General features: G+C 42.6%; 2 protein-coding genes and 2 non-coding genes across 4 annotated transcripts; all 4 read left to right on the forward strand.

The window, feature by feature from the left end:
- Positions 1-442: 442 nt before the first annotated feature.
- On the forward strand, positions 443-7,882 carry prpf6 (PRP6 pre-mRNA processing factor 6 homolog (S. cerevisiae)). Its single transcript, XM_037277008.1, has 21 exons — positions 443-668; positions 1,366-1,528; positions 1,601-1,719; positions 1,792-1,870; positions 1,963-2,139; positions 2,255-2,383; positions 2,643-2,737; positions 2,825-2,981; positions 3,235-3,397; positions 3,474-3,592; positions 3,680-3,898; positions 4,156-4,278; positions 4,362-4,483; positions 4,559-4,697; positions 5,073-5,192; positions 5,766-5,942; positions 6,011-6,144; positions 6,242-6,333; positions 6,414-6,528; positions 6,608-6,734; positions 7,131-7,882. The coding sequence occupies exons 1-21, from the start codon at positions 481-483 to the stop codon at positions 7,281-7,283; spliced, it is 2,910 nt and encodes a 969-aa protein (XP_037132903.1). The 5' UTR covers positions 443-480; the 3' UTR covers positions 7,284-7,882.
- Positions 7,883-9,919: 2,037 nt separating this feature from the next.
- Positions 9,920-12,845, forward strand: aar2 (AAR2 splicing factor). Its single transcript, XM_037277023.1, has 4 exons — positions 9,920-10,119; positions 10,194-10,968; positions 11,215-11,444; positions 11,921-12,845. The coding sequence occupies exons 2-4, from the start codon at positions 10,203-10,205 to the stop codon at positions 12,086-12,088; spliced, it is 1,164 nt and encodes a 387-aa protein (XP_037132918.1). The 5' UTR covers positions 9,920-10,119; positions 10,194-10,202; the 3' UTR covers positions 12,089-12,845.
- Positions 12,846-15,285: 2,440 nt separating this feature from the next.
- On the forward strand, positions 15,286-15,357 carry trnaa-cgc. The gene has a single exon. It is a non-coding gene; the product is annotated as a tRNA-Ala (tRNA).
- Positions 15,358-15,635: 278 nt separating this feature from the next.
- trnaa-ugc lies at positions 15,636-15,707 on the forward strand. The gene has a single exon. It is a non-coding gene; the product is annotated as a tRNA-Ala (tRNA).
- Positions 15,708-19,301: the final 3,594 nt, after the last annotated feature.

Below are 19,301 nucleotides of genomic sequence, written 5' to 3' on the forward strand. Positions count from 1 at the left end.
ATATTTAGTAAATAAAGTGTTGCATGATATTTAGTTGTTTTTTTTTCAACCTTGTTAAATCCTGTAAGTGCGTGTGTGCATGTGCGTGTGCGTGTAAAAGATAATATGCAAAGTACCACCAAAATAACACTATTATTAAAAGAACCAAGTTGCTATAAGCAATTGGATTATGGCTATAGCGCCTTTCTGTGGCTATTGGCTGTATGACAACCAAATGGAACACAAACTTTGTCCAGTTATTATAAGTACCGTCCTCATTCCTATTATTGGAAATTAAATATTATCTACACAATACCTACACAAAGGCACACTTTGTATTTATAAAAAAATGTGCGTCTGCTAAACTGTTATAATTTGACAACGTGAACCCTCCTTTCCAGTAGGAGCGCTGTTCCAAATCAAACGTTGTCAATTTTAATAGGCGGATGTGTCCGTATTGTTGTTCCGGTATTGTGCATCTTCGTCGTGTGTGTAGTAAAGATGTCCGCCAGTGTGGCTAAACCGCCTTCTAAAAATGCCCCTAAAACAAACGCAGCAGCCGCCGGAGCAGCGGGCGCAACCGGTGGAGCACCGGTTATTCCTCTCGCCTCCCCGCTAATGGGGAAAAAGAAGAAACCCTTCCTGGGGATGCCTGCCCCACTAGGCTACGTTCCCGGTTTGGGCAGAGGGTAAGCTAACATTTTAGCCTTTTTGCTAGCCATACCTGTCCGTGAATTTAACTTTAATTCTTCCTCCTAATGAACATGTTGCATAGTAATTTATGATTACGCTGTAATATAATAAAATCAAGGCTGTGCTCAACGTCTAACATGAAGATGAGCCTGATTCAGGTGTGCTTTATTATTATATTATTATTTTGATTTACACGACACCGGTATTAATATACCCTTTTGTTTTTTTGATATTTAAAATGAGTTCCAAAGTTATAGAACTTTTTCATCTTTCTTTTCATTGACATTCTTGCTGAACACAGAAACACTCAACGTATGAAAATTATTAGGTTAAAGTGATTATAAAAAGTCAAGTGCAAAGTTTCACAAAACAAACATCGGTCAAGAGTCCACTGACGCCAATCAGCTAATGTTCAATTTTACAACCAGCATACATAGAAAAAAAACAAATTGACACATCAAAAGTTGTTTATAGTGCATTGTAAGGTGTAGAACACGATATAAGGTTCATTTTATATGTGATACAGTTCATGAAATTAGCATTAAGGGTCCTGGCCAGTACTGCGTACAAAAAAAGTGTGTGCACAGATTGACACATATTGCGGGCATGATCAAGAGTGTGACTCATTCAGTGACCCTTTCTGACCATCTGCGATGGCGACACGTGTACCCACTTCTTTATTGTGTTTTTCAGGGCTACTGGTTTCACGACCCGTTCTGACATTGGTCCAGCTCGTGATGCCAATGATCCAGTAGATGATCGACATGCACCCCCAGGAAAGAGAACGGTTGGGGACCAAATGAAGAAGAACCAGGAAGAGGATGAAGAAGATCTGAATGACACTAATTATGATGAGGTATACATTTTGGGATGAGCTCCTCCTCTTATTCTTTGTACACTTGAAAATATGCAACTCTAAATTTTCCAGTTTAACGGATATGCTGGGAGCCTGTTCTCCAGCGGTCCTTACGAGAAGGACGATGAAGAAGCAGATGCCATATATTCGGCTTTGGATAAAAGGATGGATGAAAGACGCAAAGAAAGAAGGTTGATTGAAAAGCACATCTTTTATGAGTTCTGAGTCGATTTTTGATGAATATCTTTCTTTTGTGTTTTAAGGGAGCTGAGAGAAAAGGAGGAGATTGAGAAATACCGTATGGAGCGACCCAAAATTCAGCAGCAGTTTTCAGATCTCAAGGTACAGTATGGAACGACTCCACCAATCTTCTTAAATGTGCTGCTTTTATCCTCAGATCCCCCCACCTCTCATTTCTCTTCTTTTCCATACAGAGGAAACTGGCAGAGGTCTCAGAGGAGGAGTGGCTTAGCATTCCTGAAGTGGGAGACGCCAGGAATAAGCGCCAGAGAAACCCACGCTTTGAGAAACTCACTCCTGTCCCGGACAGCTTTTTTTCCAAGCACCTTCAGACAGGAGAAAACCACACAAGTGTGGATCCTCTGAAGGGGGTCGGTAGACATGCAAATACATATTCAATGTGAATGAAAAAATATGGTTCTGGTTTATGTGTTCAGCCTTGCTAAGTAGGAACACTCAACTGTTGTTGTCTTTTCTCTCCGCTAGCTTGGTGGTCTGAACACTCCATACCCAGGAAGCATGACGCCAGGGCTGATGACGCCAGGGACGGGAGACCTGGACATGAGGAAAATTGGTCAGGCCAGGAACACACTCATGGATATGAGACTCAGTCAGGTAAGCATTTGGGCCCAACTCTTTGGGATCTTTTGAGGCCGATTCCAATAGTCATCAGAAATCGTTTTGGGCAAGACGCTTATTGGGTTGTGGAAAAACAGTGCAAGCACATCATTCTGCCTGACACCAACACTTGACAACATTTGATGTTGCATGAGAAAGTATTGCCAACCGTGTAATCAGGCCAGCACCCCACCTTTCAATTAGTAGTTGAGTTCATGATTTTGTTTGTCAAGTGTCTGCCTATTTTTTTCACCAGGTGTCTGACTCAGTCAGCGGTCAGACGGTGGTGGATCCGAAAGGTTACCTGACAGACCTCAACTCCATGATCCCCACACACGGAGGAGACATCAGGTATAGGCGCAGTGCCACGCCCAAGGTTTATGTGCTTTATTTGCCCACAATGTATTTGCTGATTTCCTCATGCTCTGTGTTGTCCAGTGACATTAAAAAGGCTCGTCTGCTATTGAAATCCGTGAGGGAGACGAACCCTCATCACCCGCCTGCCTGGATTGCCTCAGCCAGGCTGGAAGAAGTAACTGGGAAACTTCAGGTGGCCCGGAACCTCATCATGAAAGGCACAGAGATGTGTCCCAAGGTAAAGGAGGAAAGAGACTGACCTGAGGGCATATATGCAAGTGTATGTTTCTTTGTGTACGTGTGTGTTGTCAAAAGCAAGAACTTTGACACTCACTTCTACTGGGTACAAGATGCGTGTTTCATTGATCAGCTATAGGTTGACGTCTCAGTTACATAAATGTTACGAGTCAACACTTACCAGCTATTGGCTTTCCTTCTAAGGTCATAGCTTGCCCTTCAGCAAAACTGTGGTTGTTGTCTGTGTCTATCAGAGCGAGGACGTGTGGCTGGAGGCAGCCAGGCTCCAGCCTGGTGACACGGCAAAAGCTGTTGTAGCCCAAGCTGTCCGCCACATGCCGCAGTCGGTCCGAATCTACATCAGAGCTGCGGAGCTAGAAACAGACGTCAGAGCCAAGAAAAGAGTCCTCAGGAAGGGTAAGACTCAGGTTTAATGTACCACCTTCATTTTGTTGTGTGTGTGGTTTTTAAGCGGCTTCTGGTATTCATGCAGCCCTAGAGAATGTGTCCAAGTCAGTCCGTCTTTGGAAGACAGCCGTCGAGCTGGAGGAGCCAGAAGATGCCAGAATTATGCTGAGCCGAGCAGTGGAGTGTTGCCCAACAAGTGTGGAGGTACTTGTTGAACCAATGCTGCCTTTTGACTCCCTAATGTGAAAAATCCCATCAGAGCTCTTTACTCTTTCCGTCCATGGTCTTTAGCTGTGGCTGGCTTTGGCTCGCCTTGAGACGTACGAGAACGCCCGACGCGTCTTGAACAAGGCCCGTGAGAACATCCCCACCGACCGCCACATTTGGATCACCGCTGCAAAGTTGGAGGAGGCCAATGGCAACACGCAGATGGTGGAAAAGATCATTGAGAGAGCTATCACCTCACTGCGTGCCAACGGGGTGGAGATCAACAGAGAGCAGTGGATACAGGTGTGTTTGAGTTTATACCCCAATATTCTCGTGTAGGGCAGCCTTGCTAACTTTGTGTTGAGTGGTGATGCTGCGACAGTCAAGCTCATTTTCCGGCCAGGTGGCCAGTCTAACAGTCAATTTAAGTCTTTGCATTTAAAATGAATTAATCAGTTGCTCCGGGTGTTCATGCTACGTAGTGCGTCATAATTGTACAACAGATGGCAGTGAAAAGACCAAGAGATGAATGTACTGTCGATGCCCTTCTTTGCTGGCAGGACGCAGAGGAGTGCGACAAGGCGGGCAGTGTGGCCACCTGCCAGGCCGTAATCAGAGCAGTCATTGGGATAGGCATCGACGAGGAAGACCGCAAGCACACCTGGATGGAGGACTCTGATAGTGTGCGTATATTTAATTGTCATTAAAAAAAAAAAAGATGCGATATCTGTGAGGGTCCTTGAACACGAATATTTTTGTGTTTCAGTGTGTGGCGCACGGAGCATTGGAGTGTGCCAGGGCCATCTATGCTCATGCTCTGCAGGTGTTCCCCAGTAAGAAAAGCGTGTGGCTTCGAGCGGCCTACTTTGAGAAGAACCACGGAACCAGGTAAAGAATAGGCTCCCTTCAAAGGCAATCTTATGTACTCAATCATCTGGTTCATATTTTGCACGTACCTGTCAGGGAGTCTTTGGAGACACTCCTCCAGAAAGCCGTGGCTCACTGTCCAAAGGCGGAGGTACTCTGGCTTATGGGAGCCAAATCCAAGTGGCTAGCTGAGGACGTGCCCGCCGCCAGAAGTATCCTCGCTCTGGCTTTTCAGGTAATCAAGGATCTTCTCAAAACTAAGTAGTCTCCAGTCTGAAGAAAGCTGTATATTTAATGTTTCAGCTACTGTGCTTAACAAATGAGTAAACCCAATTTTTTTAAATCTGTATGAATTCCTTCATAGGTTTTTAACTCTGTTTGGATTAGATTCTGGATTTTAGATTTGGATTGGAGTGTAGTCATTTTTGCACCGTTAACTGAGATATTTCTGTGTGTGTGAGATAACTGTCATTTTCATGAGGAGTATTTTTGTTGACTGCCGTAGAAAATATAGATCCTGATAGCAATGTCATGCTTTTCTAACACATCTGTTGGGGTGTCCTCATTTATGTTGAGCGTTGTATTTACACTGCTTCACACTCTCCCACAGGCTAACCCAAACAGCGAGGAGATCTGGCTGGCTGCTGTCAAGCTGGAGTCCGAAAATAACGAGTACGAGAGAGCTCGTCGGCTGCTAGCCAAAGCTCGCAGCAGCGCGCCCACAGCAAGAGTGAGTTCTTCCTTCCCAATTTCCCCTCTTGAGCCATCTCCAAATCCTTCGACCTGCAGCTACACTGTCTATCCCCCACTGTTCAGTGTTCGAGTTCAGAATCTGTTCAACTCCTCTGTGTGCACGACTCTTTAGTTTGTTTGCAAAGTATACAAAGTAACACCTTAAAACCGGCACGTTTTGAATGTTTTCGTTGCCTTCAGATCCATCTTTGCATTGCGAATAGTTGCAGTGTCAGGTGTCCTTCTTAACTTTATAGAAATCCTGTCGATAACCTAATGTGTTTGGTGCATCAAGTTGGGGCCTGCTCGATTCTGAAACCTCAGCTCATGCTGACGGATGCTGACAGCAGTGCATTTGATCACTTTCTCTCTCGGGTGATCTGAGAATTTTGTTTGCTGACAAATAACATCCCATGAGTCTTGATTTTCTTTTGACTTTGCTGACTGGTCCATCTGAAAAGCTGTCATGATATGACATTAATAAGGCACTTGAGCCGCCGCACACACACTCACAAAGGGTCATTTCAGTTCACTGCAGCCATATTAACTGAAACGAATGTTGTCTTGAAAGGTTTTTATGAAGTCGGTGAAGTTAGAATGGGTGTTAGGCAACATTGAAGCTGCTCAGGAGCTGTGCACCGAGGCCCTGAAACACTATGAGGACTTTCCCAAACTCTGGATGATGAGGGGCCAAATTGAAGAACAATGTGACAGCATGGATAAAGCCAGAGAGGCCTACAACCAAGGGGTGAGCTACTTATTCAAATGCTCTCATTTTGACCTCTAAGCAGCTAACATCCCATATTTTCCACACAGTTGAAAAAGTGTCCCAACTCAGTGGGCCTGTGGCTTCTGACATCGCGTCTGGAAGAACGAGTGGGACAGCTGACCAGAGCCAGAGCCATCCTGGAGAAGGCGCGACTCAAGAACCCACAGAGTCCCGAGTTGTGGTGAGGAAAGGCACACCACAGAAAACAGAGGGAGGAACTTGTACACACAAAATCATCGCTCACACCAGACTTGTTGCCCGTGTCTCCCGCTAACCAGGTTGGAATCGGTCCGATTAGAATTCCGCTCAGGACTGAAGAACATTGCAAACACACTGATGGCCAAAGCTCTGCAAGAATGTCCTAATTCAGGTGAGAGTATAACCAATGTGGGATGAAGCCATTCACTTAATTCAGCGTAATAATGTCATTCAAATTCGTCTTTGTTCCAGGCATCCTGTGGGCCGAGGCAGTCTTTTTGGAAGCCAGGCCACAGAGGAAGACCAAGAGTGTGGATGCTTTGAAGAAATGTGAACACGATCCACATGTGTTGCTCGCCGTAGCCAAGTATGACTGCATCCTTCATTGTATTCTGTTCAAGATTCCTTGTGAGTTCCAGCGTTGCAATGCAAATGTGTAACCTTAGGTTGTTCTGGAGTGAGCGGAAGATCACCAAAGCCAGAGAGTGGTTCCTTCGCACAGTCAAGATCGAGCCTGACCTGGGAGATGCTTGGGCTCTCTTCTACAAGTTTGAGCTGCAGCATGGAACAGAAGTAAGATCCCCTTTTCCCTGATATAGAGGGGCACTTTATTAAAAAATGTTCTTTGCAATGTTCTGTGTCCCCCACGAGTATAAACATATTCTTCAAATTAATATGTTTATGGAATAAGAATTGGATGGAGAGTGACATTTTATACGGCACTGCCGCCTTTGTCGACTGAAATTGAGATCAAAATCCCCCTGGGGGTCCCATTGTGAACGTCACAGCTCACATTCCTGTTTGGGACTTTCACAATGCAAATGTCACAGATAATAATAGATGTATTATATGTTCTTATAAAAGTTAATATTCTGATTTATCAGTTATTGCCAAATCTTGGAATCAACTTTGGCCATTAAAGTCCACAACAATCGGGCCTTAGTTCTAATACTCACTGTCATCCAATAGGAGCAGCAGGAAGAAGTGCGCAAACGCTGTGAGAATGCCGAGCCACGTCACGGAGAGTTGTGGTGCGCTGAGTCTAAACATGTTCTGAACTGGCAGAAGAAGACAACAGAGATTCTTGCACAAGTTGCAAGCAAGATCAAAAACACATTCTGAGACTGAGGAGCTGGACTCAACACATGAAGCAAGTCAAATTACACAGCTCAGCTTTTTTGCTTGTTTTTGTCCATTTGCAGCAGACACAATGTAAATTGAGTACCTCTGGCTTTGTGATCACCTGTGAAATAAGGCTTTCATAACAAATTGAAAATACAAGTTGCTGTTTGACTTTTTTTTTTTTTTTTTTTAGACCGTGACTGCTCAATGATGACATAATGGTGATTAAATCTCAATCCATGTGTGCAGCTGAATCCCAAATATTATTGCAAGTGTTCCAAATTGTATATTCAATGAGATATGAAAACAGCGTAATGAGACATTGTTGCTTGTGCTGTAAACTAGCAACCCCTTTCTACAGCAGTGAGCATCCAGCACTCCTGCGATCCTTGTGTAGAAGAGGAAAAGAAAAACAGCGTGAGAGAAGCAGAAATGTGTCTCTTCATGTCACCTTAGTGTTTAGGTTGAACTCAGGAGTTACTCATTCTCCATTATTTTGTTTTTATCGCATTCCTTGTCCGGTTGTAGTCTTGTTTTTGTAGTTTGTTAGACATGGATTCGCAATACTTTATTGGCCAACAATAAATTGTTGCACCACCTCCCCTTGCTGCTATCCTTGTGCGTTTGTCCGAAGTGAGCACACAATTTGCTTCACATGCCGCGTGAGTTAAAGTGGTTATTATTTTCTTTGACTTGGCACGACCGCGATTAAATCAAGCCAAGAGGAAGCCATCCACGACTGGGAATGAAAATAGAGCCGAGGTGACATTGGATAAGGAATGTACGCTTCACTGCATCCTTTTTTGGAAGTTTTTGTGCTGCAAGATGAGGTTTGCATAGAACTCGAGCCAGGTGAATCCTGACTCTTCAGGTGGCAGTTTGCTCGTCTGTCGATCTGCAGGTTGAAGATGATATAAATGGTGAGTGTGCTTTTAGTTATTAGGTAACTATGGAAGTTTAACTCTTATCACAATAAACGTTCTGACGAGGTTAATTACTGCACTTTCCCAATATGCTATGTCATCAACTTTCCTATGCGGTTGTATAAAGTAAAGATTTATTGGCTGATGACAATATAAATTTGCTTGATACTCAATTTGACCCAACTTTGTGTTGTTTTGCAAAAATAAAACCAATTTGCTGAGTTCTATACAAAAAAAGGGTTGATTTGTGCAAAACAACCCAGGATGTAGGATCAAATTGGGTTGCATTTAACCCAGCATTTTAAGGATGCAGCCTATAGTATTCCTGGTGCTTATTTGTGGTGCTCCACAAATAATTATTTTTTTGTGTGTTAAAATTGTCTGTGCCTCAAGGGTCAAATCTAACATTGATTGGCATTTTTCTATTTTGCCCTCTTTGTTTCTCAAAGTGTCAAACTGGAAAGCTACTCAGCAGTGTCCTGGCACTTCTCTTATTGGTCACCTCTTGTGGAAAACGTAGATGTAACTATCGAGAAATACTGGACTCGTACAGCGAGGTCATCTTTGTGGAGCTACAGAATCTGGTAATCGGGCTCAGTGGTCTCATTGTGACACAATGGGTTATCAGTCCAAATGTTTGTCATGCTTTGTTTGTAGAATTTGACAGATTCAAATGATACGCCCAAAGCAAGGGACCCCTGTCCCGGAAAGGTAGGAGTTGTACTCCAACACTACGGACAGGGCAAGGAGTAATAATTATTGTTGATTTTTTTTTTTTACACTTATTTGTACTGTCATCAAAAATAGCAGACTCATCACATCCTGCGCTCCATCTTTGTAATGACTCAGCGGATGCGCTGTCAGCGAGGTGGCCCCTCGGACCTGGATCGGCCCCTTGACAACATGGAGAGACTCATTGTTCTTAACTGCAGTCCAAATTCCCTGGTGAGATGCCAAGTACTAGGATTGTTGACTGTAATAGTTTATTTGCATGATTATCAACCACTAATTAGCAAATAACCAAACAAGGGGACAATCCTTTTTGGTTGTAAACTTGAAAATAACAGTGTCAAGGTTGAATGGAAGATCACTTTTTTTTTTTTTTTTCTTCTTTCAAATAATAACAGCTTTCTTTCATTATTCCAGGGTAAGACTGTTTCTTGTACAGATGTCAAGAAAATTCAAGGAAAGAAGAGAAATAAGATCAGGTTAATTAAAGCTCTCAAAGCACTAATAAATTGTTGGCAGAAACTTCAGAGTGTCTCTCTGCAAAGCACATAAAACTCTGTCACGGATGGTGATTGTCAAACTGGCTTTTCCCCCCCTTCCCTCCACGAGGTATCATCTAGATTTGTGAATGAATGGATGTACAATACGTTGACTGTAAGCTTCGTCAAAAATATCTTGGCTTCATACATTATTGTGAACATTGTTTTTTATAAATATGTGTCAATTTTCTAAGCTGTTTCTTTTTGTGACGTATTTGTGACCAACCATTCCTGTTAAACATACGTGTTTTCTGCCAAAAGTGTTAATTTTTGTTTTTTGAAAATGCAATGTCTTTGAAACTGTAAAACTGTCAGTGCTGTTTCATAACAGCAATTTCAGCAGTAAAATAAAGTTATTCAATACAATCGTAATGGGTACTTTTTTTTTTAGTTTACGTTGGTAGGAACCTTTTCGCAGAAACATTTGTTCCTTTCCGGGCTCAAATTACACCAGGACATGCCCGTGCACTGTTTCTTCCCGATTCGAAACATCACATAAACATCGCAACATCACACGATCTAGTTAATCAATCACGAACGATCTATTAAAAATAGTATTTCTGTGAATAACGTCTTGCCACAAAATCGTATCGTAGCGTCATCGTGTCAACTGTGCCGAACACTGAAGAAATTCTTCAAAAAATCGTGAGTATGAACGTGTGCAAATGCTGGAAAATAATTCAAAAATTTTTACTCCGTCAAATTTTTGCCGAATTTAGATTCCAGAAATGGCTCGCAGTAGCACTGTAGACATGGACCCCGATGTTGCTCGGAGGCTGTTTGAGGAGGGGGCCACCCTGGTCCTGCTTGGAGTCCCTCAGGGCACAGAATTTGGCATTGACTGCAAAAGTTGGAAGGTTGGTCCACGCTTCCAGGGTATTAAGATGATCCCCCCAGGGCTGCACTTTCTCAACTACTGCTCTGTCAACCCACCAAGCTGTGGAGGAGAAGTGGGCCCAAAGACCGGCTTGTTTCTCAGTCTGAAACCAAGAGACCTCCTATTGGCTAACTGGAACCCCAAAGAAGAGGATTTTGACTTCTCTGCCACCCAGAATGAGGAGGAAGTGAGCAGAGTCCGAGCAAATTTGCAGGATCTGGACCCATACCTTGGGCCTTATCCGTATGAGGTGATGAAGAAGTGGGTGTCCCTCACAGACCGACTGAGTGAGGAGGTGGCCAAAAACTTGCAGCCGCTCTCTGGACGGGTATGTGCCTTCAGCGACGTTATTCCCGAGACAGAGTTCCGACACACAAAGGACCGGGCTGAGCAGCCGAGGAACGACACGGCCTGCCAGACCATGAGGGAGGGACTGGACAGGCTTCCCAAGATGAAGCAGAGGGAGGGGACACAACTACGCTTCTCTGTCATCCCAGAGAAGACTTACCCAGCAGGGGCCACACCCGCCCAGATAACCCAGTGCAGCCTGGACTTCACCTACGCCCTGGAGACTGTGCTCAACGAGAACCACCAAGAAAGGCCTCTCGACCTGCTTGGTAAGTGTTTACCTTGCTCATTATAATTTGGTAGTCTTTGTACTACTTGACTAAATTTAACATTGGTCGGGCTGACCGGATAAAGTAATATATTTACCGGTTTATCTATGCTTTGAAGATGCACGATGATTATTTTTACACACGGAGTAATGTTACTCAAGAGTCCGACAAGCAGTTTAGAAAATGTGCGGTGGATGGGAGGACTTTGTTGAACTTTATGAGCCGACCACAAAACTCCTTTCCTAGGTGAGCTGCAGTTTGCCTTTGTGTGCTTCTTGATGGGAAACGTGTACGAGGGCTTCGAGCACTGGAAGCGCCTTCTGAGCCTTCTGTGTCGAGCTGAGACGGCCATGCAGAAGCACAAGGAGCTCTACTTGGGGCTCATCGCCGTGCTCTACCACCAGCTAGGAGAAATCCCTCCTGACTTCTTTGTGGACATTGTTTCTCAGGACAACTTCCTCACCTCCACTCTGCAGGTACCAGCTTCGTGGGGCAAAACCCAACCAATGGTTTTATTTCACGGAAGTACAGTGAACACTGTGAAACTCGCTGGCGCTCCCCCAGCCCCGACAATCCTAACAAATTTTCCATGTTAATAGTTTGAACCAAAAATACAACACTAATTATGAGCCCAAAACAAAATATAATTTCAAACCCATTTTTACCATTCCCATTAATAAAAGGTATTTAGGTATTTCAGTTCCAAGCCTTCGTTATCCTACAGCTCTCAACCGCCAATTGGTAGTCAAACAAATACAGATGACGTGAATGGGCCGGAGCCGGAATCGAACTAGCAACCCTGAACTGTGAGGCGGCCGTGCTAACCAGTGTCCCACCATCATGCACAAAATAATAATAATGATAATAATACAATCATGAGTTTACCAAACTCAACTTGTTTGTACCTATCCAGTCAACTTCAACTTTTTATTTTATTTTTTTCCCCCGGTAGGACTTTTTCCAGATGGCCAGCGGACCCGGAGTGGATGTAGCGCTCCGCAAAAGAGCGGAGAAGTTTAAAGCCCACCTGACTAAGAAGTTTTCCTGGGATTTTGACGCAGACTTGGACGAGTATTCGCCTGTGGTGGTGGATCTTCCCGAGGGTTTTACTGTGGACTGACTTCGCGTGTACTAAAAGATCAGTCAAGCTCGAACTTCCATCTCAGATAGTTGTCCCTCACCAAGTTGGGGATACACATGTTTATGTGGCTCGATGTGGAAGCCTGTAACATTGTAAAGTTCATACTTGTTTGTAACTTCCTGTCTATATATTTTTCAAAAAGTAGGTATTCTTCCTAAGCCTTTTTCTGTAAATCTGGGAAGAAAAATAAAATACATGACTAAATTGATCTTTGCCTTTAATATGGGTGAACTTCTACTCTAAGTAATGGTAATTAATGGACAATTTATGAAAGGACATGTTCATATGATCAGTGATGCTTCTGTAGATGTAAACAGAAATAATGGGGGTGGGGAAAAAAAGTTTGGTTTTTGATTTGCACAAAAAAAAAACATTCTTCCTGTTACGCTCTGCAAAAACGGTTATGGAATTCAGGAACAAGCATTTTCTCTTTTCTAAGGTTTTTTATGAAGAGGTTGTCGTAACAGCTTCTGGCACCAGATGGCAGAATTGGACTTTCAAGAACAAATTGTTTTTCAACTCTAATTTTTTGCTGTCAGTGCTCTGCAGACTGACTGCCCTCTTCTGTAAATTTTGAGTAAATTCGATATACTGTATAAAAAAATTGCTTAGTTGATCTACTGCAGCGATTACCAACCGGTGGCTCTCTCGTAGTCTGTGGTGGTATTGCAAATGTCCCGCGAAATTGGAAATGGAAAATAATTATTACATTTTTAAAAATAAAATGGATTTCTTATTTAGGCTTGATTTTTTTCCTAGCTAATTTTGTGAATTATTTACCTATCCAAATTATGTCAAATGTATCTTAGATTCCCAATATAGACATATAGATGCAAATTATTGGTACAGTCCAGTGTTTGATTATAATTTTAGGCTTTGTGATGATGAGAAAAAAACCCTCTTGAAGAAGCCTGCTTTCACTCACAAACTCTCTTCCACCAACAATGCTTTTGACTTCTTGACTCAGCGGTTTAATGTTCATTATATGTGACTGAACACGCGAGGTGTTTCACCATGGGTGTATAATGTCAATCAATTATTCATCAACTGATGCTTTTTGATTACTCATGCATGGGGATACCCTTTTAGGCTTTGTTGATTGTAAACGATCACATGCTGCACACCACCATCTTGTCCTCTCAACACAAAATGGCTGAAGTCAAGCAATCACACCACATGCTGCACACATCTTTGAAGTAGCATATCTATTACATATAGTGGATATAAAAAGTCTACACACCCCTGTTCAAAAGCCTGATTGACCCCAGCTGTTTTAGTTGGCTTTTGTAGTCACATCTTACAGCACAACTCTGGGTCCATAGAGAGCTTCCATAATGTCATAGGGGTCTCATTATTAAGGGCATGGTAGGTAAAGACCTTCCAAGGTATTACATACTATATCATGGAACACAGAAAGGACAGAAAATATGGAATCTTAACTTGGGGTTAATAAGTAGCACCTCAAAAGGTTGCAGGTGTAAGCTGACGCCACATGAGTTTGAATGTGTTTGAAGTCTTCTTATACATCCAAAGTTATAAGAGGGTGTGCACACTTGTGCAACTATATTATCTCAGTTGTTTATTTTTACTCCCTCTCTTGAAAGTGTTTCTATTTCTTCCTCCCATTTAGTGTCACACGCTAAAGGTAAAAAAAAATGGTGGAAAAAGTTGTGAAATGTCTCAATTTTCTTTTAGATTGCAAAAACATGGTATTTGAAAAGGCGTGTGTAGACGTTTTATATATTCACGGTATGATTTTACATGTTTATTGATACTCTATTTGAACTTTGCATGGAACTGCTTTGTTACTGTAAAAAGAACATCACCATGAAAATGTAACAACTTTCATAGCAACTTCTACTCCTCTAAACTTTTATCTTTACAGTATCATTAAATGCTTCCTAAAAGTGGGATAATTTCTACCTAAGAAGAGTTTTATATTTTTATATTTAACACATCAATTAAAGTTGGGATTAAGCATCATGTAGCCTTTGGTTTACTGAAATGAAATAAATAATTAAAATATGTGATAAGTAATTTAAGGAGTTTCTCCTCCTCTCTGTCCACTTGCTGCCCTTTAGTCACCTTTGTGAATTAAGTCGAGTGAGTTGATGGCCAGCTTGTGCTTCATCTTTATGTCCTCCTGCTGCAGTCCCAGTCAAGCATCACGTCTGACTCACACAATTCGAGATAGGCCCATGGACTTTGTCGTCGTTGTTTCTTTTTTTTTTGCCCCCTCCCAGGACATGGAAGCGCAGTTTGGGCTTGGCCAAGTTTGGAAGTTTGGTATCTAGACATATGAACGAGGGCAGGTTGCAAAGGTGGATGAAGTGAAAAATCTTTCCTGGAAAATGTCATACGCACCATAGTGTGTGAACAGTCCGCTTCTGTTTGAATGATCTGCTTAAGTGATTAGCGGCAGGAGCTGAAACCGAAGCGGTCCACTTTGGAGGCGTCTGCCATTGTGATCATGAAGAAGCGATCTTGCGAATGCATTTCCCCTGTGGACTCATTGACTGAGTGAAAGCCTTTTCAGTGGCACACAAAGACAGTGATAACATCCAATGCTATGTTTCAATGGTGTCATAAATTTGTCTTCACTCAAGAGGTAAAGCGGTTCCACGAGAGCTTAACTTAACATCAGGCAAGTCCTATTTTAATCAAGTTGGGTTTAGACAAGACGCACATCCTTTCCTGTCCCTTATTTCTCCTGGGCCACAGATTCCATCGACTAGATGTTGCTCCCCCTACACCTGCCCATCACATGACTGTTTGCTAACTTCCCTTTTTACCAACTGTTGTCTTTGGCAATGACATCCTAAACCGAGCGTGAACTCTGGCAGACCTTGTCATAGCAGACAGGATCTGAATACCGGGCAACCACACAACACTTCTGCTCATTGTTTTTCACCCTGCCTCTGTTTTCTTGTTCTGCTTCAATCAGTTGAGTTGACACCCTGTTCTTGTGGTGCCACATATTAAAGTACAGTGTATACATTTTTTGTTCACATCTTGATCCATTCACGCTAATATTAAGATCCATGTTTTGGTATCTTCATCTGAATAGATTACCTGTCTGTTGTTGAGTTACCCATGCATGCAAACTTTCACATGCATCGTACTAGAGCCACCTATCACATGGTGGCTGCGGAATAACCAATTAGCCACTGGCAGATGGGGATGTAGCTCAGTGGTAGAGCGCATGCTTCGCATGCATGAGGTCCTGGGATCGATCCCCAGCATCTCCATGTTTTGGTAGCTTAGTCTGAGTTAACCATGCATTCCACCCGAATTTCACATGCATCAAAAGCAATCACTTGCCCATGTAGCTCAGTGGTAGAGGCCATGCTTGGTGTGCGTGAAGTCTTAGGCTCAATCCCCAGCATCTTCATGTTTTTTTCGCTCAATCTGAATAGATTATCTGATTGATGTTGAGTTACCCATGCTTGTAAACTGAACTTTACATGGCTCATAGATTCACCTATCTCATGGTGGCCGGGAAACAACCACTCAACTGTTAGAAGATGGGGATGTAGCTCAGTGGTAGAGCGCATGCTTTGCATGTATGAGGTCCTGGGATCGTTCCCCAGCATCTCCATGTTTTGGTAGCTCATTCTGAATAGATTACTTGTTTGATGATGAGTTAACCATGCATGCCACCTGAATTTCAGACATATTTAGACAGTCACAGAAAAATCAAGTGGGCCAGCAAGCTATTCTCACATCGGACGAATAAATCTATCTCTTCCTGTCTTCTTTGTATACTTTTACCCCCTCATAAATTTTTCTTGTCGTATTCCGCATCCTCTTCTCCTTGTCCTGACTCATGCTGAGTTACGGGACAGTCATTCAAAGTAACAGCAGGACATTCTGATTTTAACCTTCCTTCTCTATCCTGCTTCCACTCCCAAATGGACTGAATGCACCCCAGCTTTCTGGAGTTCATTTATAATCACAAGCAGATCTCAAAAGATCATTCATTCTCATCAAGGTGTGTTTATTATGAAGTACAAATCTTTAAATTAACATTTTTGTTTGGACCTGCTGGCCAGAATCCTGGATCGAGCTATTTCTGCTTCATCACTGCAGGCAAAACCACCTAATCGGACATGTTTTTGTACATGTGACTGTGTGGTACAAGTTGTGGCCAGTCTTACTCAAACCAGGTGGCCAAGTGTTTGGCTCACAGGAAGCCATTTTTCTTTTTTTCCCAACCACTGGGAATAGACACAATCCTAAAATGCGCACGGTAAATAGTTTGATGCAAAATAAGCGAGAGCAGATGCCATAGATGAATTTAGGAATATCTGACTAATTTGCTGGCCAAAGTTTTTATGTAGCTAAATTATGCCAGTGTGAGTACGCAAGATAGATGGACAGATAGATAGACAGACAGACAGACAGATAGACAGACAGATAGATAGATAGACAGATAGATAGATAAAAAATGAAACCTCACTCAGTAGCCTCATTTAGCTGTGTGTCATGGAGTGAACGGAGCTGAGCGACCAAATGCAGCTTGGACCAGGGTTTATCGAACGAACTCAAAAGACAGACTGCAAGAAGCTCGACTAGGGATGAGAATAACTGAACAGAACTGGCAAAGACAGGAACCAAAAGAAACAAGAAGACATGAGACGAGAGACAAGAACAACCCGAAAGGGAGTGACACGCAGACAGGACTTAAATACATGACAGGTAACAAGAGGCAGGGTGAGAATGATCACACTAATCATGGGCACACAGGAGGGGAGGGGCGAGCACACAGACGCATGAACCGAAACTATGACATTAAAACCAGGAAAGAAACCGTGACAGATAATAATACAATAAGACAATAATTTTGTTATTAATAGAACATGGAAGATAATGAAGTTACCAAATTAATTATAGGCAAAATGTTAGCTTTTTACATCTGCAGCTGGAATACAGTACAAAAGTTACATTTTCCTTTAATAATTTTGGTTTTAATTTCTTTTATGTCGGTCTGTCAAGATTTTGTCTTCTTGTTAAACCTGTCAATGTATGAGACATAATATTTGGAAATGATAAATACAAAGAACATGCAGTATTTTTACATGATTCCTGACTTGGATGAGGGAATTGTTTGACTGAGTTCATCTAATGAGTCAACAGCATTGGTAAACGCAACATCCTTTATACTGACGTATGGTACAAAAAAAGCAACAGAGGTTTTCCCTTTGGTTAAACTACTGACGCCAACATGCTTTAAGTGGGTTCAAGGCTAATCCACTGTAATTCTTCACTTGCCATACTGGGAATTCCATCATACCATTTCAGCAGTCATGCAGGGTGGACACACGGTGCCTCAAGTTAAACATCTAGGTCTTTAATGCTCATATCCTTACCTCAACAACGGATAGCGTGAGAAAACAGTGTAGATTGGCACGCCACCCTTGCTTGAATGCTCTCTCTCTCTCTCTCTCTCTCTCTCTCTCTCTCACACACACACACACACATACACACCACACGCACTCACGACAAACAGATGGACAGTTTTGGCTGTGACGTGTTCTGTGATTGTTGGGGCATATGCATATATTTCATATCGGGTTCAGCGTGGAGCCGCACTTTGTTTGTCTTTCAGATTCCTGGATGAGGCTTTAAATCCATACCATCACTGCTCGGGGAGGTATTTATCCTAACCCTTCTCAAAGCCATGGGAGCCATAGCACCCCCCCAAACATCATCATAAACATCTGCACTATAGTAAAATAAAGGAAAAAAAATTCTGTTAATGTGACAGTCCTGACAGTTTCCAGTGACAAACTGCCACACTCCGTTTACTGTTGCTTTGCTGGTATAGAGGATATTTTGCCTGGAACGCCTCATATTGTAGCCTACCGCTCGTGAATGGATGTTATTAAAAAGGCATGAAGAAAGCTTTGGGTCAAGGACAAGGTCACTGGTCCTCCATTTACCAGAACCCCTTTTTTTTATTCCTATAAGTGATGGATTGACCATGTGAACAGTGTGGCAAATCTTGTAAAACTGGATTCTCCTTTTTCTGCTTCAAAGGCAATCGAATGCATGAAATTTTCCGCAACAGGCCGAGAACAGCCTAACCTATACGTTCTGAACAGCTGGCCCAAATTGAATAGAAAGGTCATTTTTCACAAACACCTGTCCAGCAGGTGAAACTGTATTGTTGTTTAATTTGACCGCTGCTTGAAAATATCTATTTATTCTTTTTCTTTGAGAGTCTTTATAAGAGGCTTTTTTTTAAATTTGTTCCAAATTTGAAAATATATTAAATAGAATGAATAAATTCCCTGATTCTAACCTTCATCTTGGTCAGTGACTCTTGAATAAACTTGTGCTCCGTCATCCCACCTGACAAGATTCAGGGCAGGATTCCAATTTTGATTAAAATGTAATATTTGTTTGTGTGTATTAGTCATGGATTATGCTGCCAGATGGAGGGTGTGTCAAAACCTCTACTTAGACGAGCTCCAATGTTTTCTTTGCACATTTTTGTATAGAATTATTGACACAACACTCAATTCACTGATTTTATTCCAAACTGTATTAAGGCAGGAATATTTCACCGAAAGACTTGATAGCTCTCCTGAAATAGATAAACATGTAAAAATGGTAGAAAAAAAAAATGTGACAAGGGGGAAATTCACTTCAGTGATAAAATACTTCTCATATTGAGAGTGTAATGATATTGAAACGAATATAACAGCATGTGACTGCACCCCCTCCCCGCCTCTTTCATCCCCTTTCATGCATGCCCGCCGTTCTGATCCTGCCCCAGAGTCCGTGAAGAGAGATTATTATGAGTGGAGGTAGATCCCTCTCCCTATTTAGACGCTCGGCTTGAAAAACGACAGACAGGTAAAAACCAATTGTAGTTGGTGGTGATAGCGGCACTAACGGCACTGAGCGTACGTATATGGTGCTACCCACACGTCTTCCACGCATGCTATAGTCTGGCGGAGCCTGAAAAAAAGGAGGTGATCCGGTCAGACGTCAAGGGGATCAAGGCTCGGGCATCTGCACTCCTCCTGTCGTAAGAGATTCCAGGTCGAGCAAAACATTTACAATGCGCCTTCAACAATTGCATTCCCCACATACCTGCCCCCTCCACTGACAAGGCCGCATGCACAGGTCACAAGGCCACAACAGGGAGCCGATTTATGTGTATTAAGCCAAATCCCAGATGACA

The sequence above is a fragment of the Syngnathus acus genome, chromosome 2 (genome assembly GCF_901709675.1).
Source record: "Syngnathus acus chromosome 2, fSynAcu1.2, whole genome shotgun sequence".
Classification (NCBI taxonomy): Eukaryota; Metazoa; Chordata; class Actinopteri; order Syngnathiformes; family Syngnathidae; genus Syngnathus; species Syngnathus acus.

Bases quoted from the DNA above. Each gene is read 5' to 3' on its own strand.
- prpf6 (XM_037277008.1), top strand. From the start codon at position 481: ATGTCCGCCAGTGTGGCTAAACCGCCTTCTAAAAATGCCCCTAAAACA. The intron at 4,484-4,558 runs GTAAAGAATAGG...CGTACCTGTCAG, and splicing joins GAGAAGAACCACGGAACCAG to GGAGTCTTTGGAGACACTCC. The intron at 6,735-7,130 runs GTAAGATCCCCT...GTCATCCAATAG, and splicing joins AGCTGCAGCATGGAACAGAA to GAGCAGCAGGAAGAAGTGCG.
- aar2 (XM_037277023.1), top strand. From the start codon at position 10,203: ATGGCTCGCAGTAGCACTGTAGACATGGACCCCGATGTTGCTCGGAGG. The intron at 10,969-11,214 runs GTAAGTGTTTAC...CTCCTTTCCTAG, and splicing joins AAGGCCTCTCGACCTGCTTG to GTGAGCTGCAGTTTGCCTTT. The intron at 11,445-11,920 runs GTACCAGCTTCG...TTCCCCCGGTAG, and splicing joins TCCTCACCTCCACTCTGCAG to GACTTTTTCCAGATGGCCAG.